Genomic DNA, 27711 nt, shown 5'->3' with positions numbered 1-27711 from the left:
TGGACACTCCATGCTTAAGTCGCAGTGAAATGACTTTGATCTGTGTATAAATGTTTCAGCCCACTCACTCCTATATAAGCAGTGACATTCACACGGTAAACAGATTTACTTAGCAGTGCATCAGTCATTCAAATATACAACTTTCTCCATGTTGATCAATTGTTGATATGGACATTTCATGTGAGAACAATTTGTAGACTTTTGTTCCGTTAGCCGAAATAGAATCGGTCAATACTAATAGTGATTGATAAACTTGACTTTGTGCTTCATCAGTCTCCCTTGAAGGATTTTATGACGTCTAGCTATTTCTGTGCGTACAAGTATGATATCGATAAACCCACAAATAAGCTCCGGTTTGTGGGTAAATTGGTCCCTTTATTTTTGGTTCCTCTCTGGTTGCTAAAAACTTTTAACGGGTAAGTCAAAATAATGATTTTGAATATTGATCTGTATTCTTATGTAGAGAGTTAAGTTGAGTCGCCTTGACGTTGAATGAACATGTTTTGTTTTTATGGGTACCCGGTGGGATGAGTTAGTGATGTGAATGGAGTTTACCGAGTATTTTCCCCAGGGAGCTGCATGCGAATATAACATACATGCTGATCCATTGATGAGGGAATTGAAGGGGAACTAACCCTTTGAAAATTGGCAGTCAAAGCAAGTTTGTTTGTTTTATATTGTTTTGTTCAGGTAAAATCTATGATATACATATGCATGAGTTTTTCTCCACAAAAAGCATGCATGTTTTGTTGAGGATCACTTTGTTTGTCTAGGAAACCAATTTGGTTTGTATTTCAATCCAGTAGTTTATGTTTACCATAATCAGCCGAAGTCAGTGTTTCGGTTTCACTCAAGGAAGTCGTAATAACATCCAGGTCAGACAGGAGTGAATCTGGTTTGAACAGTATTTTAGTCATGATAATAATAATAATGTGCACTTATAATGCACTAGCCTCCATGTAGCAGCGAGTGAGTGAGTTGGGTTTAACGCTGCTTTTAACAGTATTCCAGTTATATCATGGCGTGTCAGCTAAATGTGGGAGGAAAGCCCGAAGTGATGCAGGTCTTAGACGTTTACCACTTCGGTGAAACCCATGAGCATGGGTATGGTGCTGACAAACCTAGAAACATAATCGGGGCGAACCGGGATTCGAACCCACAATCATAGATCACAGAGGCGGGCAGACCCTCTACCATTAGATCACAGAGGCGGGCAGACACTCTACTATTAGATCACAGAGGCAGGCAGACACTCTACCATTAGATCACAGAGGCGGGCAGACATTCTACCATTAGATCACGGAGGCGGGCAGACACTCTACCATTAGATCACAGAGGCGGACAGACACTCTACCATTAGATCACAGAGTCAGTTCTCAGATTCTAGACTGTTCAGTTATCATGTAATACAGCCCTAATGAAGGCATTCCTGTGGTGAGTCATTGGCAGTGAGAAAAACATTAACCATTGCTCATGCTGTCAGTCACTGGTTTGCCTGGTCCAGACAATTTGTTTACAGGATCTCAGGTGAGTTGAGGTGAGGTGAAATGGGGTTTAACGTCGCGTCCAAGATTATTGCACTTATATAGCGACGTGCATGTACGTGTGTGCGTTTGTGTGGCTGCTTGTACTAGTCCGGACTAATGCCGATTTATAGTGCTAGCTCACTGAGATACCATGCCTCAGTTTAACATGAATACCCCACTCAGACACAGTATACTGACTCCGAGCCAACCAGTCCTTGCTTTAGCCCCTTAATGCCGAGCGCCAGACAGGATAACAACAAGTACCATCTTTTAAGGTCTTTTGGTATGACGCGGCCGGGGATCGAACCCCGGACCTTCCGCTCTCCGGGCGGACGCTCTACCACTAGACCACGGAGGCGGTCTACAGGATCTCAGGATGTAGATGGAATATTGTTGACAGTTTCCTGATTGCAATGTGAACAATATCTGCACATCTTCACTGTGGAACTGTTTGGACAATGATAATTCCAGTATTGCACATCACAGTACACCACAACACCTGTCTCCAACCTTGCATCCTTTCATCCCACCTCCCACCCATCTGTTTAGCCCTTATAACTCTGAAAAAGTTAATTGTGCAATTTTGTTGTTGGTTGGTCGGTTTGTTCTTTAATGCCACACTCAGCAATATACCAGCTATGTGACAGCGGTCTGTAAATAATCGAGTCTGGACCAGACAATCCAGTGATTAATATCATGAGCATCGATCCACGCAGTTGGGATCGATGCAAGCATCAACCAAGTCAGCGAGCCTGACCACCCGATCATGTTATGGCAATTACAGTGGCTGATAAACTTCTAGTGCCCTACAGGCAGCTTGGGTTGTATACTCCCCAGGGAGCTGAGAATGATTGTTGTGTGCACCCTGAGCCATTGACCTTGGTTACAATTAAGTGTGCTTTGAGCACCGACATTGTGGATGGAAACATCGCCAGACAAATGCACTTATTATTAAATGTATTATTATTGTTGTTGTTGTGTTGAATAAACTTACAAATCAAGCAGTTTTGTAATTTTACAAATAGATTATATATTCATAGGCATGTGACAGTAAATAACTTTGTATTCTTGGTCAGATAAATCTGTTTGCCACGGCTTTCAAAACAAACACCCCATGGTAACAACATGCAGAAGTACGATATGGATCTCACTATAACATTTACTCGAAATCACAAGAAAACAGATTGGTGTAGAGTTCAAGAATATTACAGAGAGATTTGATTATATCGTGGGTAGATCCACTTTGAAATGTAAGTGCAAGTGTTCTTACATTTGTAATGATGGTAGCGCTCCTCATTGTAACCTTGTTATGCAGCTGTCCTTGACATTTGCCGACCTTTAAGAGCTGAGTGCCAGGCTTTTGAGAGGGAAGCTCACAAATTTGATTGCGAAATAATTGGGGCTAGGTTTATTTGTCTGTTGTAAAATTGGTGGAAAGTTTTGATCAATACTTTTCATGGCATTCTTCAGTGGCCTGCTTCCTCTGTTACACAGCGATCAAAGTAGGATCCCTTATACACGCAAGTTAAGGGTGAAGATGTTTAAAAGAGTTTTTTTATTAGCAACATTTGGGATCAGTGATCATTCAGTGGCATCCTGTTTGCAAACCTTTGGTGGGAATCAAAGACTTAAAAGAGCTGAAGTGCTTCTCCGTTGTGTATTTTTTTAGCCTAATTGTTCAAGCCTTTATTCATCAGGCTTTAAACCTTGGGTTGAATCCATCCATGGTGCTTGGTGGCTCAATTGTTCAAGTATTCACTTGTCAGGCTAAAGAGCCGAGTTTGATTCTGGACATGGTACAATGTATGAACTCTGCATTGCCATCACCTGTGTTGTTGGAATATTACTTTGATATTCTCTACTTTTTGTGCCCCCTTGGCATGAAAGGGTTCCAGTCAAGGACTGGTCGGCTCGGAGTCTGTATACTGTGTCTGGTTGTGGGGTGTTCATGTTAAACTGTGGCATGGTATCTCAGTGCTAGCGCTATAAAACCGGCATTAGTCTGGGTTAGTACAAGCACGCATGCACATGCATGCACGTTGCTATATAATTGCAGTAATTTTGAACCACATTGAACCTCCTCTCACCATATGTTTCATTGGTCAGTGTATCAGCAACTGGCAGTGAAATAGGACTGCTTTTGGGTTCTGTTGGAATAAGACTGCCACTGCCGATGACATTTCTGAGGCCTGCTATTTAAAGGTTTTTGACATGAGATGTTATTTTTCCATGGACTTCTTCCAAATGGCTCTCGGAATTCTTTCAGTACATCTCATGGAAATGTCAAGGTCACTAATGCTTGCCATAAAAAGGCGACTATGCTTGCTGTAAGAGGCGACCAACGGGATCGGGTGGTCAGGCTCGCTGACTTGGTTGATGCATGTCATCTATCCCAATTGCATGGATCGATGCTCATGATATTAATCACTGGATTGTCTGGTCCAGACTCGATTATTTACAGACCGCCGTCATTATAGCTGGAATATTGCTGAGTGTGGCGTTAAAGAACAAACCAACCAATCAATCAGATAGAAACCTCACAAAAAGGTTTGGCCTTACACTTTCTCAAAAAGTTCCTGCTTTGGAAAATCAAGGTTTTGCTCAATTGAAGTCAAAGGTCAAGATCAGCATTTAAACTTTTGTAAAACATGGTTATATCATTGTTGTCTTCCGAGGCATGGTCGCCCTTGCAGGCATGAGACTTGGAATGTTGGTGGCATGTCTATCAGAGATAAACATTATCTTTGAGGTTTGTGTGGTACATGGTTGTATCTGCCAATGTCAGTTTACTGGTGCACTTCTATTGGTAGACTTGGATAATGTTTACATCCAAGGTTGTGTCAAGTAAGGTCAAGGTCATGGGCAGGAACATGATGAAGGTGATGTGTTTGGGCTGGAAGTACATGGCATGATAAGATTTTGGCAACTTTGAGAACTAAACACTGGATTGTCTTCATATGTGGTACTATGGTGTATATACAGACTCCGCAGACACCAGTCGGTTTTGGTGACCTTGACCCCATTTTCAAGGTCACAGCAGGCAAATCTGCTTTTGGAGTGGGAAAACGGTGTTGCCGCGATATCTCAAGAACTAAACACTGGATTGTCTTCATATGTGGTACTATGGTGTATATACAGACTCCGCAGACACCAGTCGGTTTTGGTGACCTTGACCCCATTTTCAAGGTCACAGCAGGCAAATCTGCTTTTGGAGTGGGAAAACGGTGTTGCCGCGATATCTCAAGAACTAAACACTGGATTGTCTTCATATTTGGAACTATGGTGTATATACAGACACCGCAGACACCAGTCGGTTTTGGTGACCTTGACCCCATTTTCAAGGTCACAGCAGGCAAATCTGCTTTTGGAGTTGGAAAACGGTGTTGCCGCAATATCTCAAGAACTAATCGCTGGATTGTCTTCATATTTGGTACTATGGTGTATATACCGGTGGGGGACATTTCGTCACTTTGTGACAAATACTTGTTTTTTTAATTTTTAGAGTCAAGAAGGGTATTGTGTAATATAAGATTTCATAGACTAAATGTTAGTCTCTAAATGGCGGTGATGGGGCTGAAACAAATATATCCAATGCATCCCATGCAAGTCTATAATGTTTGGCAAGTCTAGAATCCTGCAGTATCAGGAAGTGGAGAAAGTGTCTGGGCTCCTTTTCACTATATTTTATAACTATTATTTAACAACTGTTTTTTCTGTAAAATATTTTAATGTTTATTTCAGAGACTAGATGTTAGTCTAGGGCTGTCTCTGTTTCTGCAAATGCATGCACGCACATTCAGTTAACAACTGGGTTAATCTACCTTCTATGTGGAAATCGTGATCGGGTTTCTGATTCAGTGACATTTGTGAAGTATAAATGTGATGATGTTGTTTTTTATTATTTATAGTGTTATATTCAGCTTTGTGAAATTAGCTTGTTTTGACCCTTTCACATTTAGTGTATTTGTAGGGCCAAATTACCTGGCAAGTTCCTTCTCAATCCTGACTAAAGTGTTACAGTCATACAGTGTCAGGTGACTGAAAGGATGACCTTTAGTGAAATGTAGTCCACGTGCTAATGTCCTTAATTCCAGCGCTACACCCACCCCCACACCCCACATTTACTGCCCCCCACATCTACCACCCACTTCCCCTTACCCACCACCCATAACCAGTCTCAAAAGATGGACAAACATTTATTGATTTAGTCCCAGAAATATAGTTCCCAGAAATCGTATTTCAAAATATGTACGTACAAAATAAAATGTTTAGTCTAAGTGGAGCCCTGAACAATGCGTAAAAGACTTGCCATGTCATTCGAAACTTTATTATTTTTGTTTTTTATAGGGCTAAAAAAATCCATTTGTCCACTTGTATTGACAAGTAGCAGCATATGCAGGGTGAGAAAGAATTAATGAAGTACATAAATTTCATCTCCAATCATTTTCAATAAAACATGCAAGATAGTTTTGAACCTAAAATACGTTTTTCACACAATCTAAGTACTAACATTGAAATACATGTCACTCATATCATAAATCAACGCCATACTTGGCAACTGTCTGTTACAGAAATAAACAGGAAGTGCATTTGCGCAGCAGGTATCGAAACTAGTTGTTAAAGGGAGATAATTGAATTATTTTGGGCGGTTGTAGGCAACTTGTCAGTGACACTCAAATGTCAAAGTGATAGTGAACAGCTGATGATTGATTTTGTGAGGGAAATGGCTGACATTCAGAAGTTTATGATCGAGGATGGTGGGATTAACAACATGAAACATGATTTGATTTACTAAAAAGCCAGAAAAAGCAAAATTTCTCAAAAACAGTATGACTGTAAGAAAAGAAAACGAACTGTGCAAGACGCATAGTTGAGCGAGTTTGAATGGCGGGAACTCTGCATTATTTTGTATGGTCTGTCGTAAATATTAACTGAGAACATGAAGCTTTATGGAATTAACAGAGCAAGTGAAAATATTGCAGGATGAGTACAACATATTATCTAGTTGCCCTGCAGGACAAGTTGGGTTTTAGAAATGTTTAGAGCCCTGTTTTATCCACTAAGTGGGAGTTCAGTACTGTAGGATTTCTTTGACGAACAGTCTTGTAGCCATTCCTTGTGTGGAATGCGGGTGACCCCAGTTGTCAGAGGTGCCAAATTCTCGGTGCAGAGTTGCATCCCTTAGGTGTGCCAGAAACCTATGAAGGGTTCACATCCCAAGTTCACCCTCATTATGTTTGTAGTTTTGTCAGGACCATACCCATGCTGGTAGGTTTCATCAAAGTGGTAAAGGTAAAAGAACTGCTTCACTTCTTGATTTGCTTCCATATCAAGCTGATATGCTGTGATATAACTGAAATACTGTTCAAAACTGCATTAAATCAAACTCACTAAATTATACTACTCACAAGAAGTGAAAGAACACCAGTTTTTTTAATCCTTATGACTCTTGTTAATCTGTCATGGCTCTTGTTTGCCATGGCAGTGTATGTTTAGGTAAATCCAAACAATCTGCCGTTGTGTTTTCATACAGCAGTTATCAGAATAAATGAATATCGTCCAATTGAATAAATTGACACGGAAATCTCCAAGGAGAAGGTTAGTAGTCATTGCAATGAAATATGTATATTTCTAGTCCCTCAAACACGACAAGCCAGCTTTGATAAAGCGGATGCGAAGTCAGTCAACTCTGGGAAATTCCCATTGCTAATTATACCACAGTCTGCAGTGTCAGATATTGACTGCAATGCATGATAGTCGACATGGGTCTAGCTGTGTTTTAGTTGACACAGCGCACAATGCGTTAGGGTGAGAGATGGTCTGTGTGTTGTTTTGGAGACTGAATATGGCTTGCTGATGAACAAGTGTCGCATGATCGTGGCGGGAGAGACCGTCAGTTTTTGGAGGTAATCGATCTTGAAGGAAATAATTCACCACACTTAACGAATCCTGTCCAAAACAGCAAATTGATTTTTTCCCTCATCTGGTGGGCAGTGTGGGTGTGCAGGATGAAGCGTGTTGGACGTTAGCGATACTCGATAGAAACAAATAAAATTTGTCAGTCAGGCTTGCTGGGTTTGTTGAAGAATAAATGCTGATGCGTTATGGCTGCGATAATTTGTAGAATGGCTCTTGGACGGAGGAAGGTATTGGAGTGGATGTATTCCTGTATCGTGTAATGGAGTCTGCAACAAGAGTTCTTGCATCATCTTGTGTCTGGGAGCAATCGGTAAACCGTAATGTAATTGTGTTTTGCCTGATGTGGAAGTGTGATGAAAAGTTTCTAGTTTAATAATCCAGCTTTCGGCTTGAAAGGAGAACAATTGACAACAAGGATGCTGGAAGGGATTTTCAGTTTTTAAGGAATGTTTCTCTGGAAAGTGCTAACCAAAGTGGCTCCAATGGTGCAAATATGAATCTTTGAAGTAAGAAGTTTACAAATTGTATGTTCATGAATGCCGCATATGTATTTTTCTTTTGCGGCGATTTTGGATCTGAATAGGTCTTAAGTTTCCCAAGCTTGTTGTATAAGATGATGAAAGAGGATTGGTTGATGAAGCTGTGTGTCCTGATGACGTGAGCTGTTGCCAATGGTTTCAGTCACTGGTTTGTCTGGTCAAAATTCTATTAATTACAGGCTGACTTGGTAAAGCTAGAAAATCGGGATCCAGTGATCTGGTTTGCTGACTTGGTAGATGCATGCCATCGTATCCCAATTGTGTAGATCGATGCTCATGATGTCAGACTTTTTACAGACTGCCGTCATATAGATGGAATGTTGCTGAGTGCAGCGTTAAACAACAAACAAATACTCATTCATTTGTGTTGTCATTGTCATCTACAGGTTGGTCAGCTATCCAGTGAATGTTACAATGAACAATACAAGCTTGTGTCATGTGCTTGTTGTTATATTCTGATGATATATTTACTCGACATTCTAATATTTATGAAACATGCTGATCTTAAATTTCAAATGTGATTGAAAGTGTGTCTCACGGTAAAACCTTCAGTTGTAATGTAAAAAAATAATATTGAAATTTGTGTTTGTTGTGAACATGGGTGTTTCATGACCTACTGTTGATTGGTGAAGAAAGTGTTTGAAAATACAGTATCTACTTCCTCTGTCTTTCAGAAAGTGGTCTTTATCAGGCAGCATGTGAATGGACTAAAAATAGCCATAATTTGGAACCTGTCTAATTATATCCGAAAACTAACCCACGTATACACCTGGACAAGAACTTTGCCTGTCACTGCACATTTCCAGAAGTATTTGAATTATTTTAAGCATAAACAGGAACATTTTGTTTTAAATGGCTATTTTATGTGGAAATATATACTGGTGCTTAACCCATTTCCAAGTGTATATAGAAGAATTATTTTTTCATTGCTATTGATTGAAAATGGTTAAATTCGCCATTGGTTGACATTCACACAAAGTAAGCATTTGTTATGGAAAGGTTATCAAGTGGGTGGATTGGAATGAGTGGAAGCAGAGAACACTGAGGGCATCAGGTGGTTAAGTGACAAGAATTTAGTCACTGACATATATATTTTGATGTTGAAAGGGAACAGGAGGTTTATTTAATGTATTGAATTAATTAAGATGAAAGTCTCTTGTTTTTACTATTGGTTTGTTGCCTGAATATTTGTATTTATCTTTCACAGAACCTACCACAGGGCTTCCATATGCTAACACCAAGATACAATACAGTATGAATACATGGATACCGGTTTTGATCGTTGAAAGGAAACTAAGGATTTAGACACCATGATGGCTGACGATCACCACCACCAGTTCAGGCACAGTGACACTGCCTCAGAAACGGTAAAGTTGGAAAATGATTTTTTACAGCCTTGAGATTATGATGTATGTCCGGATGGTTCAAAAAGGGGATGAGGAGAGGTCACGGGAGGAACTTCTTAACTAAAAAATAGTGAGGGTTGAAATCTGTACAATCCTTTGTACATATGTAAATGTTGGCCATTCTGGAAGAACGACCAAGAGGGTCTGGACCAACAGGGTCTGGGCTAACAGGGTCCAGACTAACAGGGTCCGGACTTATAGGGTTGGAATTAACAAGGTCCAGATTAACAGGGTCCAGACTAACAGGGTCCAGATTAACAGGGTCTGGGCTAACAGGGTTCAGACTAACAGGGTCAGAATTAACAGGGTTGAGACTAACAGGGTCCGGACTTATAGGGTTGGAATTAACAAGGTCCAGATTAACAGGGTCCAGACTAACAGGGTCCAGACTAACCGGGTACAGATTGACAGGGTTCAGACTAACCGGGTACAGACTGACAGGATCAGAACTAACAGGGTGAAGACTAACAGGATTAATACTGACAGGGTCCGGACTGACAGGGTCAGAACTAACAGGATGCAGACTTATAGGGTCCAGACTGGGTACAGAGTCCTGACTAACAGGGTCCTGACTAACTGACTAACAGGGTCCTGACTAACTGACTAACAGGGTCTGGACTAACCCATAAAGCAAAGCAGTCCAGGTTAGTAAAGCAGTCGAATAACGGGAGTGTGTCAGCACTCTCACGTCAAGGAGGATATTTTGTATAAACTTCTCCTGAAGCTAGATCTTTTTGGCTTTGTAATGCGTTTGCAGAAGCTATTAGGAAAGTGTTTTAAGTGTTGTTAACTTAATTCAAGCAGTATCTCCCGGAGGCTTTGAAGACTGCCACTTGACTACTTGTACTTTGATATGTATATATATATATACAGACATGTTGAGACAGGAGTGAATCTGTAAACAAAGTCATTAACACCATTGACTAACACTTAGTATCCGAAATTAAAGTATTTTAAGTATTTATTTTCTCAGTTGTGTTGTATAATGGAAAGGCGCCAAGAGAATATGTTTGTTCCTGGAACTGAAGAAATTGGAGTTGCCAAAAAAATGTGGACGAGTTCAGGATATTTTGGTTTCAGGGTTTGTTTGAAAGACTAGAAACACCTTTCAACATTTTTCATCACTTAAACAGGTGCATTTTGCTATTTTGAAATTTTTCTGTTTTATTTTGTTGCTTTTCCATGGAAACAGTTTCAACTTAGTCTCAAACGAGGGTAGAGTTTGCTTCCGAGCCATAACTCTCAAACTAATGAATATTTTGGCATGAAACTATACATGTGCAATGACCACATGCTCAACTAGTGCTTTTCAATATATTATAATTATAATTTTTTTAAATTTCTTTTTCAACATAACTTCTTAGGAGCCTTTCTACTTAGCATAACACTTGTTCTTGTTCATTATGGGTAGATCTACGTGCTCAATACAATCTGTCATCCAAACTGTTGTTGCAAGTTCAACAGTCTACCATGAATAGTCAACATAGCATCAACTGTGATGCAGCCTCATTGATGCAAAAATCAGAATCTGTACTGGTATTTTTTTGCTGTTATGTTTTTCTCGGATTTGCAAACACATGTTTAGTGACAACTGGAACTAATGTCTCAAATTTAAGGAGGGAGAGACATCTGTTTTTAGGAGTAAAAACACATTCTATTTTTTTATGTTTATGTTTTCATAACACACTCACACGCACACGCACGAGCACACGCGCACACACACACACACACACACACACACACACACACACACACCAAAATAAAAAATAAAAAAATAAAAAAATAGGCCATGACCACTAATGGACTATTGTTTCCTGATTGGCTGGAAATAGAATGGGTGGGGCTTGTGTTGTATTATTGCACTGAACGATATCACTGGTTTTGTAGTGTTCTCCACAGGGTTATGTCTGTTAATGATTAAATAAGAAGTCTCTAGTTATTATTGTTGACATATTTATTTATAAGAATTAACTTTAATATGTATTTGTGTTTATAGTGTTAATCTGCTATACCTCCATAAATGCAAAATATATTGAAGTCAATTCTATGTTACTCAGATGTTTGGACATTTACACTTTGATTCAACGGGTGCAACACTGTCAGGTGTGTGTGTTTGTGAAAAGTGACCCTTAAATAAGACAAGCTAATATAGGAAGGGTTGTTGCTGTTTTTATGTACCAGTATATGTCAGTGCACTAGAGACAACATATCACACCATGCTGGCAAAACTTGCTCTTGTGGACTGCATATATAAAAACAAAGATCTGCTTTGATAAGTTGCTGTGCGCGAAATACGCATATGTCGGAAAGCACACGTTAAATTCCTAATTTAAGTAAGTAAGTTGATAATTTATTTACATTAAGTCTTTTCTTCTACATAATGATGAGCTGCATGTATTAAACATTTTAAAGGACCAAACATATGACAGGATTATATGCAAGTGATCATGAAAAAACAAATAAGACTTAAAGCACGTAAGTACACCACAAACAATGTGTATCAATCAATCAATGTCATCTAGTGACACACATTTCAGGGACAATCGGAACGTCAATGTCTATACATGAAACAATACAAACAACTATGTCTATTGAATCACACTTTGAAATGAGTCCAAGGAGATTTGATATTCACCTTCACCTGCAATCGACACCTGGAAATGCCACTCATACTGTGCAATGTACATGATGCCACTCAGGATGGGAAATCTACGAGAGGGGGCTAATATTAGCTCCAGCAGCTTGGAGGGGGTGGGGTGCAATATGCGAACCAAAATACCTGTCTGAGGGCTGGATTCCTGACAGCCTGTCCCAGACATGGAATCGGTAAGTGTTTGGTTCGGTGCCTGTCTTGATCGTTATTGATTCCTGTAGTTGTCTATAATGGTTACAAGGGACAATTAGTGTACTGAACTGCCGTGGAGTTTGGTCGTAGATCTCAGGTTGGGTGATGGTCTCAAAATAGGACAAATATTGGTAACACATGACAGAGGTATTCCAACAAATATCACCCCAGTCTCTCTTCATGGCTATGCTTTTGAGGCTGTCCTTGATAACTACCATGTAAGAGTGCTAGTTGTCAAACTGTTGTCAGCACCTCAGAAGAAATTTTTAAACTGACATTAAGTTCAATTTTAAATTGAAAATTATTCCTTACATGAATTATCTTTTCATGATATTAAATATTTGGTGATTAGTTTTGGAGTTCTGGCTTTAGTGGAGATATTACTATTGTCTCTGTTTAGTGGGCTGTCAGCAATGTAGGTGTTAAAACCTACCTGCTCTAATTTTGAGAATATTTATGAAATCTCACTTTATTACTTAGGACATAATTTATACTTTGAATTGAGAAATTGAATAAACCTATTTTGCACCATCTGTATGTCTGTGCTTCATGTTTAGATCAGTCTAGATTCAGCATTTCATCCTATGGGGAGTCCAGGGCAGGTTGTCCCCAGTTCCTTGTAAGACCCGACGGAAGTTAGAATCAGAAAGCTATTTGCGACTTCACATCGGATGGTGTTTATCACAGCCCATGTTATCTTGCTTACTTGATTCTCTGTGATAAATCAGAAACTGCTGTGAGGCGTACATGCTGATTACTGACAAGGCCGGCAAGTAGCTTTCTCTCACATTTAATATAGAAAAATATCAAATTGTTTATTTGGTATTTTTCCAGACTGATGGGATGAGTTATCAAGACATTTCCATTTCTATTTATGAGATTCCTCCGTCTTGAAGCTAATGGCTGCTGGAAGTCGTCTATAGATTTATGATCAAAAAGAATACTTGGCTGTGGGGTTCCTTTTTCCCTAGTGAGTGTATTAATCTGGTTGAGATACACTAGTGTGTTCACATAGAAAAATGATATGCTTTGTTGTCATGGAAAATAACTGCTAAGAACCCCTAAACAGAATAATGTCCTGCCATTGATAGTGATTGAACCACTAGACATGTTGAAAATCACATTATCCTATCAGAGGGAACATTAATGTCGGGAAATAACATTAACAGAGGCTTTATCAAATAATGGGATCAAAGAGTTATCCCCCTTGGACCTGGATAATCATTGTTTTAGCTGTGTGTGTGTGTTTGGGGAGGGGGGTGATGGTTGAGGGAGCTGTGAGATGACTCTTGCTATGTGGATGGTTAGTTTCTATTGTCACAGGTGGAAACAAGTTCTGAGTTCACAGCATCATGTTGTAGATAATTCTGTTTGGAGCAGGAGAAATGTCGGGTCTTGTTTAGATGTCCCTTTCACTCCTGTGAAAACACATGCATTGTATAAAATGGTCAGGATTTCAGGATGTTTGAGGTGGCCCAGTGGCCTAGGTAATGCAATTCACCAAACTGTACCCTGATCATTTTTCATGGGTTCGAATCCCAGATGCACACTGATTATGATCATAGGGTTTTGCTAGTGCTGGGACGAGTCTTAATTTTCTACCCGGGTACCAACCACCCTATTACCTGACCCTACCCAGGTACCCACCACCCTATTACCTGACCCTACCCAGGTACCCGACACCCTATTACCTGACCCTACCCGGGTACCCACCACCCTATTACCTGACCCTACCCAGGTACCCACAACCCTATTACCTGACCCTACCCAGGTACCCACCACCCTATTACCCGACCCTACCCAGGTACCCACCACCCTATTACCTGACCCTACCCAGGTACCCACCACCCTATTACCCGACCCTACCCGGGAACCCTCCACCCTATTACCTGACCCTACCCAGGTACCCACCACCCTATTACCTGACTCTAACCAGGTACCCACCAACCTATTACCTGACAATGCTAGGTCAGTTCTTGGAGGGATAGGTTGTGTTCATCACAGTGTCAGGTTAGCTATGTTACATCAGTTCTTGGAGGGATAGGTCGTGTTCATCACAGTGACAGGTTAGCTATGTTACATCAGTTCTTGGAGGGATAAGTCGTGTTCATCACAGTGTCAGGTTAGCTATGTTACATCAGTTCTTGGAGGGTTGGTTGTGTTCTTCACAGTGACAGGTTAGCTATGTTACATCAGTTCTTGGAGGGATAGGTCGTGTTCATCACAGTGTCAGGTTAGCTATGTTACATCAGTTCTTGGAGGGATAAGTCGTGTTCATCACAGTGTCAGGTTAGCTATGTTACATCAGTTCTTGGAGGGATAGGTCGTGTTCATCACAGTGTCAGGTTAGCTATGTTACATCAGTTCTTGGAGGGTTGGTTGTGTTCTTCACAGTGACAGGTTAGCTATGTTACATCAGTTCTTGGAGGAATAGGTCGTGTTCATCACAGTGTCAGCTTAGCTATGTTACATCAGTTCTTGGAGGGATAAGTCGTGTTCTTCACAGTGTCAGGTGAGCTATATGTTACATCAGTTCTTAGGGAAATGTCAGTTTTCACAGTGTCTGTCCTAAAATCCATAGAGTCTAAACTTGTTGATTTCCGTGATGTAATGATATTCTGTTTGGAACTTTGAATCACAAAAACAGATCTATTTTGATTTCATTAAGACTGTTTTGAAATAATTTCCTCTATGTTCAAAGACAGCAAACTTTATGTTACATGTCTCCCTGATCTTGTGGATTTCAACAGACAATTGTCAATTACTCCTCCTCGCATCTAGTTTCAGACTGCCTGACGACCTTGGTTGTTTTATCTGCAAAGAATTATTTAACATTTTCATCCTTCTGTTAACAGAAAGAAGATATTTGTAATTACAGCCGACAGCCAAGTTTGAAAGTGTGCATTTAAAGTGAACTTCAATGTCACTTACCATTAGCATCTTTATAATGATAGTTTCTTCCATTTGAAATTTCTTTCTCTTTTCACTCTCAATTAAGCTTTGAGTTTTGTTTTTCTTTTAATGGTGTTTAGAAGGTGAAGGTCACCATCATCAGACCCACTTTCTGTGGACAGGAAACGGCAGTTAGTGTGTCTTTTAGTGAGAGGGGATCGCTATCAATGTGCATCTATCACCTGTGTAAATAAACAACAATGACGATGACACGACACTGATATTAATATTAATATTAATATAGCCTAAACAGCCTGACTGTGCCAGGAACACCCAAACCCTCTTTGCTGTATTTTTTTATTTTAATCCATAAATAGCAGATTTCTGGTGCAATGATAGTTTGTTTGTTTGTTTGTTTGTTTAACGTTACATTCAGCAATGTTCCAGCAATAAGACAGCTGTCTGTAAATAGTGAATCTGGATCAGACAATCGAATGTTTGACCTCATGAGCATTGATCTACTCAGCTGTGTTTTGGACCAACCAGTGGGGATTCCGCATTAGAATCCAGAACCCAAGAACCCTAGACTAACATCTAGTCTCTGAAATGAACATATCGTACAGAAAAAACAGTTGTTCAGTTATCTTAATAAAAATATAATAAAAGTGAGCCTAGTGACTCTCTTCATCTTCATACTGCAGTAATCTAGACTTGCCAAACATTATAGACTTGCATGGGCTGTATTTGATATATATTTGTATCAGGGTCTGTAAGACAGACTACCTTTTATCCATGCCCTAATTTGTGGCCAAAATTATACATTTCAATACAGTCATATCCTGTATCCAGTTATCAGATTTGATGTGGCTATATATGGAAGTTTGTATTTCCCTTTTATTCTAAGAGGGGGCACGGGTGGCCCAGTCGTCTAAGGCGCCGCGATTTGCTGTGCAGAGTTGCATCCCTTGGGCAAGCCAGAAACCTATGATTGTGGGTTCAGATCCCGGTACGCCCCGATTATGTTTCTTGGTTTGTCAGCACCATACCCATGCTTGTGGGTTTCACCGAAGTGGTAAATGTCTGATACCTGCATCACTTCGTGCTTTCCTCCATTAAGCTGTCACGCCGCGATATAACTGGAATACTGTTAAAAGCGGCATTAAACCCAACTCACTCACTCACTCTATTCTAAGACGTGAAGCAATACCAGTATTGTAATTATATAAGAAACAAACTCTCACTTTCACTCTCACAAGGTCAATCTTAGATTCTCGCTTTGGTCTGTGTCATCTGTATGTCAGCTGACGGAGAGTCAAGTGAGCTCATGTTATGGCATGCTGTACATCGGCTGTCCAGTTGCCCAGCCATCCATCTGTCATGAGTCGACATCTCCTGAAACTCACAAAGCCTGTGGAACTGAAAGTTTGCATCAATGATCCCAGCTATAGTGTCACCAGAAAGTGCTCACACAATTCTCACCTGATATTAAACATGGATGGCATTACCGCCATATTGACAAAATGTCATTTGTGCCCATTACTTCGTCTGTCTTACAGACCCTGATACAAATATATCAAATACAGCCCATGCAAGTCTATAATGTTTGGCAAGTCTAGATTACTGCAGTATCAGGGAAAATGAAGAGAGTCTCTGGGCTCCTTTTTATTATATTTTATTCATATTATTTTATTTTTTATAGATAATTTAACAACTGTTTTTTTCTGTACGATATGTTTATTTCAGAGACTAGATGTTAGTCTACCCAGTACTCAGCCATTGCTGCGTCGATTTTTATGAAATTTTATATACAGCAATTATGCAGAAAAACTGATACATTTTAGGGCATATGTTGCTTTTTTATTAAAAGCTATGATCTTCGACTTTAGAGTACCCTGTTTTTCTAGTGTTATAACATTCCAATATCTTCTCTGAAACTTCAATGCCTATGGATCTCAAAACTCTGAATTTTAAATGCCTGCCATTATTTCTTCATTGGTGGGCCTTGTGGATCTACTTGTTCAGGAAGAATTAAAATTCACATTTATAAATCCAAAATTTATGACAATTAAATATCATGCATAATAGTGTCTTAATATTAGAACTGCAACAGTATGCCAGTAATCTGAAATATGCATTTCAAACAATACATAATGCAATTGTGTTTCTGTGTTACAGTATATTGGGTTAAAAAAAATAGAACAAGTTTCGCTGTTATGTTTATCATTTAACTTAAAATCTGGACAGAATTTGTTCAGAAATTATGTTTTCCTCTCGAAATTGATTTGACATTCCGGGGTAATTACAGAAACACAGAATTGATTTTCCTCCCTCATTGTTATCTCCCTTTATGTATTACTACAAAATGGCGACGACTGACCATGCTGAGAAATGCTTACTTTTAGTATGTGAAAAGATCAAACATTTCAGCTCCCATTATATTGCAATATGTATCGCAATACATACGTGTATCTCAATATACTGCAATACAATTTTTTGGCCAGTACTCAGCCCTACTAAATATGAAGACTCATATTGATTTATGAAAAATATGGATAATCAGATAATCATTAACAAATAGGCATTCTCAGACAACAGTCTCGAACTGTCAGTGGAGGTCTATGTATAGCACATCTGTGATATACGAGAGGTTTATGTCAATCAATTGTAATAGGATTGTGAATATGAGCTATAGTCTGTGATCGTAGTAATTATTATTGAGCACTGTCGCCAGTGTATTGAAATGTACATAGTAAATATGTCAGTTCTGTGAAAAAGACATGCATCAGTTGCTTTATTTGGATGTCTGTTTGAATTGCCATATATATCTACACGATGTGTGTATTATTTTTATGATTTTTCTTGAAGAGGTCGGCGCTAAGGGAGGTCTTCATGTAGTCATTTGATATTGGTTTTGTATGTTGTATTGTAAAATAAGGGGGAAAGAGAGATGCAATTTGATAGGTTCAAAAATGTTGAATGAGATTGGATGCCAGAATTCTTTTTCACTGTGTGATTTTTCTCATTTTGCTCATTCTCAAATTTAAAAAAAGGTGCCATCCTGCATGTTGAAATGGATACCACATTACAAATTAATATGGATCAATATCGATTAAGTTCATTTCCACCTTCTTCTAACCAGGTCAGTTCACTTATCACACCTTGAGGAGTGGTCTGGGGTAGCCTAGTGGTTAATGCGTTTGCTCGTCATGTCAAATACCCGTGTTTGAGTCCCCACTTGGGTACAATGTGTGAAGCCTATTTCTGGTGTCTCCTGCCGTGATATTGCAGGAATATTGCTAAAAGCGGCGTTAAACAATACTCACTCACTATTACACATGGATATGATGTAATCCATTGTATCATGACATCATCACATTCCAGCATGACGTCATAATCCTCCAGAATGACATCATGTCTCACAACTGGGAGCATTCACATTTTGAGAGTGCTTCAGAAAAGTTCCAAAGACATTTTTTCACTACTTGAGTCTACGATCCAAATTTCAGCTTCTATTTCAGTAGATTTCCGTGTTGTCATATAAAACATTATCAGATGAGCTTTCAAGACCAATGAGTAAAGCATTACCCTGTAGCCTGATTTGCACGATTAATATTTCATTTTTATATAGCTCCTGAGATTATGTTGGCTCCTGATATTGCTTAGGTCTCCAGGCCAAGCTATCTTACCGCTTCGACTGTTGTAGGTCAATGTGTGTGAGCTATGATCATCTTAGCAGAACTCCAGATAACTTTTTGAGCAATTGAATTTATACTCGAAGGTTTCTATTTTAATTGGGTTATTTCATTTTTCATTGAAATCACCAATAATTTTTCACTCCTCTGTTCATCACTCTATTGGGTTTTTCCCAAAATGAGTAAGCATTTTGACATTTAAAAAAAAATGGAATAATGTTTTAGATGTATATAACGGTTCTGAATATAGGCTTGACTCGGAAAGTAAATTAGCTCGTAATTGTATTTCGGAAATTAGCTCCGTTGTACACAACCTGAAAAAGCTTCATTGGGTACTGTTTTCAAACAATTGAGTTTTTCATTTAATGCATGCTTTTCTGTATGCAAGTTAATTGAAAGTAATTTGGTTTTGAATTGTTTTGGGAGGTATTTTACGCAAATATGCAGCTTATCTGTAGCTCTGTCTTAGCACTTATATGATCGCCATTTGGAACAGAGACTTGGAAAATAACCAGCTGGCTTGTTTTTAAAGACTTACATTTTGAGGCTTAATAAGCTCAGTCCCGATAGTCTCACAGTTTAAATTGCTTTGTAGAAAGCACCTGGTGCTTTGGAGTTGGCTTTATGAATGCTTGTTGGACACGAGACAGCATACATACACTCACAGTAGGGCTGGGACGAGTCTTAATTTTCTACCCGGGTACCCACCAACCTATTACCTGACCCAACCTGGGTGCCCGTTGTAGATATTTAGAGATAGGTACAAACTGTCCGATTTGGAAAAGTTTGATCTAAGCCCTTGCAAAATGTATTTAGTGTGTGGCGTTAAACAACAAACCAACTAACCAACTTCACTCACAGATAGATCTCTTTCATAATACTGAGCTATGATTGACAAGGGCCAAAACGTGACTCCTCCGTGCATGTCAGCAGCTGATGTGGAGGCCGTATCGTCCCGGAGATGTATCAGTTCTATAAGCACTGACTGATGATTGCTAAGGTCATTACCATGACAATATATGTATGGCTTTTCCTATGATCCCAACAGAACAAGTGATTGTCAAATAGTTTCCACAATTTGTCTCAGACTTCAGGAACAGGATGTTATTCTATGTAGAGCTGGTAAGATGTTTTTACATTTGGTCATATCAGATACTAGTATGTCTAAAGTCAACGTTTGCTAAGATGTCAGAACATGTAAAAGCTATATATATGAGACAGGTTTCAAAATTCCTTTTATTACAGTGCCATTGACACAGTTAGAATAGTTCCCGGTGCTTCAAGGGCACAAATCGAAAACATATTTGTGAATAAAAATAACTTGTGACATTGTTCATTGTACTGACCCTGTGATAAATGCACCTTTGAAACTAAACTGGACAAAACAGGGAAAGTAGTGACACCTGAATGCAATGTGTGATTCACAAAATATATACCAGGGATTCAGAAGTAGAACAGGATATACTCAATCTCAATGAAAAGCAAAGAGGCAAACTTTCAAATTGTAACAGCTTATCTGACTAAAAGAATGGTCAAATGTATGTCTTCTTGATGGCAAACTTACTTTCTGTGGGTACATATAAACGGGGTTTTACAAGAAGTAGAAATGTGTGTCTTCTTGATGGCAAACTTACTTTCTGTGGGTACATATATAAACAGGGTTTTACAAAAAGTAGAAATGTGTGTCTTCTTGATGGCAAACTTACTTTCTGTGGGTACATATAAACAGGGTTTTACAAAAAGTAGGAATGTGTGTCCAGTTGGCAAAATGTACACAATGAGTGCAGAGAAAAAAAGATACTGTGTCCAAAGGGACGTACAATAATATTCACTGTACAAATTCTTCACAAGAAACATAATATTCCAGTAATTAAAGTACTTATCCTTCTTATTATACAGGACACTGTACCATTTCATTAGTTTACAGGGTCGGTGGGGTAGCCCAGTGTTTAGGCCAGGCATTTTATATTTGGTTGTAAAAATCTGTAATCTACCCACAAAAAATAAAATGCATCTGGCTTTTTTTCCCCCCTCCTCCAACCATAGACTTTGGGCTGAAAAATCCGTAATCCTAAAAATAAATAAAATGGCCTGGCCTTAAAGTGTTTATGCCAAAGACCCGGGTTCAATTCTCGACATGGGTAAAATGTGTGAAGCCAATTTCTGTTGATAGGGCTGTGATATAGCTGGAATGGTGGTAACCATGGCGCAAAAGCATACTCACTCACTCACTCACTCACTCACTCACTCACTCACTCACTCACTCACTCACTCACTCACTCACTCACTCACTCACTCACTCACTCACTCACTCACTCACTCACTCACTCACTCACTCACTCACTCACTCACTCACTCACTCACTCACTCACTCACTCACTCACTCACTCACTCACTCACTCACTCACTCACTCACTCACTCACTCACTCACTCACTCACTCACTCACTCACTCACTCACTCAAATAAAATTATTAATAGCAAAAGGCACCAGTTCAGCATGTACCTGACAGGCCTGCAAAGTTTGATGAAAAAATATTGAACGGTTTATGAGTTATGCTCCGGAAACGAAACCTGATGGACAGACGGACGGAGCCCGTTTCTATATCCCCCGCCCAACATTGGCGGATAACAACCAGCAATAGCGATCAGCGGCACCAAAGTGTTACGCTTAGGGTTATTATTATTTTAAATATATTTAGTAAAAGCTGCAACTAAAATAACATGATATTGGAATATATTATTCCTGATAAAAAAAAAGTTTCAGATACAATTTTTGCCGATCCTTGCATCAAAATCCTTTAAAGTTATATCATTGGGTAAGTTTTAACCAAATCACCGGGAGACTCCAAGAAAACATGTGTACAGCTGATTGCTGTTTCCAGCTTAGTTTACGAGAAAATACACAAGGTAATCTTAATCACTGGATGGAAAACAATGCCTAGCAGAACAAAAAATACAATTTAAACGGTAAATCAACATGTCTGGTGATTTTTTTATCTCAAATTTCAAATTTTTACTGACCAAGTCTCTTATCACCCGTTCATTTACCAGAATTCACTGAAGGGGTACGGTGTATTTTGTTTCTGCACATAATAATCAAAAACAATTCTCTCCAAAATACTGAATCCTCTAGACAGGGGTGCGCATTATACTTGGCTGCGCACTATACTCAAGAAAATATGGTACATGTCATCGTATCCCAATTGCGTAGATCAAAGCTCTTGATGTCAATCACTGGATTGTCTGGTCCTGACTTGATTATTTACAGACCACGGTCATATAGCTGGAATACTGCTGAGTTCAGAGTTAAACAACAAACAAACAGTGTTTAGAAATTGAAGACACCAATTCATAATCCTGCAACAGGTCCTCATGCTCTGTGTTTAAAATATCAGATTATGAAGCTGCCACAGCAGCGAGAGTATCAAGGATACGGGAAAGTAATTAAATCTAGTTCCAAAATGCAATCTTGAAAAGTATTTTGGCCGATGTGAATTGTGATCTTACTTATAGCTAACAATAACGTGTCATAAACTGCCAGAACAACACTTTCAAGAGCTTTCTGACGGACTCCAGATATTGGTGTTCTGATCACAGATAAAGGAGCTATACCTGTTATACCATTTGTTCTTTTAAGGAATATAATTTAATTATCCTATGTACCACAGTGCCACATCTTACATCGCCAGAAACACAGTTTCAAGAACTTGAGACTGAACCTGCAGTAATATACCTATAGTTAATCCACATGATTGTACATTTTGACTCTCAATTGGTATCTGGAAACAGGATTTGTTTAATTCTTGTTAAGCTTGAAATCTGAAAATATATTTTTCTTGTGCAGTCTATGGTAAAGACATCAGTTGATACAGGATAAGGTGATGGTGTTTCTGGATATCACTGGGTCACTGTGACCCTCTGAGATATTTTCAAGGAAATGGCTAGTTTTTGAGAGCATCAGCCCATTCTTGAATTAACAATGAATTGAAGAAGAATTTCTCATGTTGCTTACATTCTGTTTGTAATTTTTAAAATTAATATTACTATATTATACATTTATATACTGCAGGTATCCAGGTACTAGCCTCTGCTCAAATGTGGTTTTAGTTGTTCCCAAACCAGTGGATCTTTGGATTCCAGTTATCATTCTCAACTCCTTGAGGACTATACAACTCAATCTGCCTACGGGTGCTAGAGGGTTTTTACATCCACCTCACATATAAGGTACCCATTCCCTTATGTAAACAGAAGGATGCTGGGAAATGATATTTATACTAATATAATTATTGCTTATAAAACAATGGAACAACCTTATTTAGATGTACAAGAAAAGTGGTAATATTTTAAAACTGAAAGACAAGTTTTGAGTAGGAATTTCTCGGTAGGAGAATACGAAACTGACTGGTTAAAAAACCGGAAGTTGGATAAGATACAAATTAAGAGCGACGAGGTTGATGGAGGAAATTAAGATGAATGAATATTTAAAGTGTTTTGGGGAAGAGATACATAATGAGAAGATAAATAAATATTATGGTGAAAGGTGAGGTAAATTTGATGAAGTTGATATGGAGTAGAAATTTAAAATGGATGCTTGATAATCGAAACATGCAAGGTATACGTGGCAAAGAATAAGATTTACAAATATACATGGGTGCTAAGCGTGAAATTGGGTAGGATAATGTACCGATGAAGGGACATGATATCGCTGCACAAACAATAATATCAAATTAACATCATTTGAACTAAGTCCCTTGCCCAGGGTGACACCACACGTTTTGGCACTTGTGTTTCAGGTGTATGTACATATTAGTGTTTAACAGAGAGAAGCGGATGACTATGCGGGAAGTGTATTCCGTGTTAAGACACCTTAAGAATACTGTCAAGTTATGCTGAAAATCCTTTCACTCATTTGAAGACTTGTTTCTTTGAAATATTTTTTTATCAGTTGCTATTGTGATGAGCAGAAGAACTTTAAGGAGTATGTACTGCATCTTTCACACACGTGCACGTTATGAACCTCATGGGTCGTACCCCAGCGGCTTGGATTGTTGCTCATAATATCAATCACAGGATCGTCTGGTCCAGATTCGATCATATAGCTGGAATATTGCTGAGTAGGCATTTAACAACAAAGAAATCTTCAACAAGAAACACTCAAACGTTGACCCACCAAGACTGGTGCAACCACTGTCCTGTAATGCTTGTTGCATGACGTTTCTCATTTGTTGTCCAAGAATCAATGAGATTCCAGTGGATTAGGGCATCAATAATTCCCTCCAACTGTTCCCCACTCAAGTGAATGTGTTCCACATCTTTCTAGTCGGCCAAGCAGTGATACGTCTGTGTGTCCTCCAGCACATTAGACAATCAGTCAGTGGTGACATACCATTGATTTTGAGTTTTATTCCTGATGAAATTTAAAGGCGAACATGTTTTGCGCTTCACATGTGGACTCCTATGAAAAGAGATGTAACTCTGTATGACTTTACCATGTCAAGTCTGTGGAATGTGGTAGTCCCTGAAATAAGGTTACCGTATTCGACGTAATAAGCGCCCAGGGTGCTCTCAAAATTAGAAATAGTGGGCTCTTATTAGAATATTATTTTGGTGGAAAAAAAAGAGTTGAAAGGTAAATTTCGTGGTTTATGCTGACAGCCTGAAATGTTTATATATGAGAGATTTATTTTTCCAGAATTTAATTGCCCATAATTAAGGGTTCATATAACACACGAGTGCGTATTATACGCGAATAAATAAGTCTTGTGTACATTGATCAATCGGAAGGGGTGCTAATTGGGATTATATAAGCAAATATCGCCGTGGGCGCTTATTAGAGCGGGGCACTTATTACGTCGAATACGGTATGTATAAGGTTAAGTGAGTTGATTCTATAAAGGAACTCTCAGTTTAATTAGCCTTACTTCTGAGGAAGGGGATGGGCAGGGGCTGCTGGACCTGAGAAAACTGGGATCAGAGAATGGATTGGGCTTGTTTGTTTTATTAATTACCGTATTTTACATAATAAGTGCCCCGCTCTAATAAGCGCCCACAGCGATATTTGCTAATATATTGACTAGTGAACAATCCCAATTAGCACCCCTTTGGATTGATCAATGTACACAAGACTTATTTATTCGCGTATAATACACACTCTTGCGTTATATGCACCTTTAATTATAGGCAATTAAATTCTGGAAAAATATATATGTCGTATATAAACATTTCAGGCTGTCAGCAAAAACCACAAAATTTATCTTTCAACTCTGTTCCTTTTCACAAAAATAATATTCTAATAAGAGCCCCCTATTTCTAATTCTGAGAGCTCCCTTGGCGCTTATTACGTTGAATACGGTATGTGTTCTGGCAGAGTATATGGTCTCTGGTTCTGTGGTCTGTAAGAGAGACTTAGTGTTCTCTTGTGTACTGCTCATATGTTTCTAGAACTTCAGTAATAACTGCCTGAGTTACTTGTACAATTTTTATATAGTATGACAGCCACTGACAGATGGCTGACATTGTAAATCTTATGCAAGGATTGTATATCCTTCCTGTTACTGCTTTTCATGGTCCAGTGTGGGTATGGGGATTGTATTTATGTATTGTAGTAGTTGTATATATATCTGTTGCTAGGGATACCCGTAGCTGTACATATTAGAGCATTCTATTGTGTGGGATAACCATTGTTGTATATTTACAGCATTCTGTTGGTTGGGCTACTTATACCAGCATACATTCTGTTGCCATAGATACCCATAACTGTAAATACTAGATAGAATATTCTGTTGCTAGGGCTACCAATAGCTGTAAACATGGGAGCATTCTGTTGCTAGGCTTTCCCATTGCTGTAAATACTAGAGAGTTCTGTTGCTAGACTTACCAATTACTGAGCTGTAAATACTAGAGCGTTCTGTAGTTAGGGCTGCCCATAGCTGTATATGCTAGATCATTCTGTTGCAAGGGCTATCCAAATCTATAAACTTTACTGCATTCTGTTGCTATGGATACCCATATCTGTAAACGTTAAAACATTCTGTTGCTAGGGCTATCCAAATCTATAAACATTGCTACATTCTGTTGCTGTGGATACCCATATCTGTAAACGTTAAAACATTCTGTTGCTAGGACTATCCAAATCTATAAACATTAATGCATTCTGTTGCTATGGATACCAATTTCTGTAAACATTAAAACATACTGTTGCTAGGGCTATCCAAATCTATAAACATTAATGCATTCTGTTGCTATGGATACCCATATCTGTAAATGTTAAAACATTCTGTTGCTATGGCTATCCAAATCTATAAACATTAATGCATTCTGTTGCTATGGATACCCATATCTGTAAACGTTAAAACATTCTGCTGCTTGGGCTACCCATAACTTTACACATTAACACATTCTGTGGCTAGGGCTAACAGAAATAAGCAGGATATCACGGCCATTGATTTAGATATGGACTTCATAAGCTAACTTTGATAGTTGTTAACACCAACCCTGCACGTCACACTGATGATGCTTCAGAGACTGTTATGGATTTTGACCATCATGCATGTCAGCCCATAGTGATGAATGACTTACAGGTGGGTGTCATCCATTGACCTATAGTCCATCAACCATCATTTTGGTACTCGGTTTTTCACAATTATTTTCCATTAAACACACAGTCATGCAACTAAAGTTGGTTGTTATCAAATAATAACCACTGATCTAACTAAAAATACCTGTTTTGTAATATTTCATGTTGGAATAAAAATATTTTCTTTGATTGTTATCAGGTAATTTGTGACCATTCACATGTCCCTGCATTGGGGGTAAGAACAAAGGACCGGCTCCATTAAGGGAAGTAGAAAGAGATGCAAGAACAATGTTTGGGTTCTTTGAAGATAATCTTTGTAAACAGATCAAACCACAACGTTGGCTTTCATGTCTTTTCAGTTGAAATATGAATTTGAAAAATGCAGAACAAACTTAATAATGCCTTTAATTTGATGTCCTGTATTCTTTGATTGCAACCTTGACTTTTGGACCACCTCTTGGGTCTGGCAGATGGAGTGTCCGCCTGGAGAGAGGTAGGGTTGATTCCTGGTCGCGTTGAACCAAAAGACTTACAAGATGGTGTTCAGCATAATGGGGCTAAAACAAGGATTGGTTGGCTCGGAGTCAGTATACTGTGTCTGAGTGGGGTATTCATATTAAACTGTGGCTAGGGATAGCATACGTCTGGACTTGTACAAGTAGCCATGCTTCAATGGGTAAATTACCTTGAACGCTACATTAAACCAGTTTCACCTCACCTTGACTTTGACCTCTGTTTATGTATGAAATTGAATCATATTCTGATATTAACTACCGTAAATCCTTGAATAAATACCTGCTTGCTTTGAATTGGTTCTCAACAACCTTTACTGGTTATAAGAGGTGAGATAAGCTAGCTCGCTCGCTCACTCACTCACTCACTCACTCACTCACTCACTCACTCACTCACTCACTCACCCACCCACCCACCCACCCACCCACCCACCCACCCACTCACTCACTCACTCACTCACTCACTCACTCACTCACTCACTCACTCACTCACTCACTCACTCACTCACTCACTCACTCACTCACTCACTCACTCACTCACTCACTCACCCACCCACCCACTCACTCACTCACTCACTCGTACAGTGTAGGTGTATCGTTTACGTCCTTAAAAAGGGACCACCTAGTTTAGCAGGAACCTACTACTAACTGCCAAGTTCACTCTCACATTCTGGGGCGGTGGGTTAGCCTTGTGGTGAAAGCATTCACGCATCACACCGGAATATCACCTGTCATGATACTTCTTGAATATTGCTGATTGCGGAGTAGAGACTCACTCACTCACTCACTCACTCACTCACTC

The 27711-nt window shown here is 39.1% G+C and overlaps 1 protein-coding gene across 4 annotated transcripts in view; it reads left to right on the top strand.

Moving 5' to 3' along the window:
• Window positions 1-27711, top strand: part of LOC124134709 (oxysterol-binding protein-related protein 6-like) — a 91980-nt gene that overhangs the window by 29047 nt on the left and 35222 nt on the right. For 3 of the 4 annotated variants that reach the window (XM_046499745.2, XM_046499746.2, XM_046499744.2), the window contains exon 2: window positions 9192-9351. In XM_046499745.2, the coding sequence (XP_046355701.1) occupies window positions 9295-9351 (57 nt within the window). In that variant the 5' untranslated portion in view covers window positions 9192-9294. Of the gene's footprint in view, window positions 1-9191; window positions 9352-12137; window positions 12217-27711 lie in introns of those variants that run through there. The other variant, XM_048381804.1, reaches the window with a different exon arrangement.

Source organism: Haliotis rufescens, unplaced genomic scaffold, assembly GCF_023055435.1.
Source record: "Haliotis rufescens isolate VD_foot unplaced genomic scaffold, xgHalRufe1.0.p SCAF_4, whole genome shotgun sequence".
Lineage (NCBI taxonomy): Eukaryota > Metazoa > Mollusca > Gastropoda > Lepetellida > Haliotidae > Haliotis > Haliotis rufescens.
This window is presented reverse-complemented; position numbering and strand designations above follow the sequence as displayed.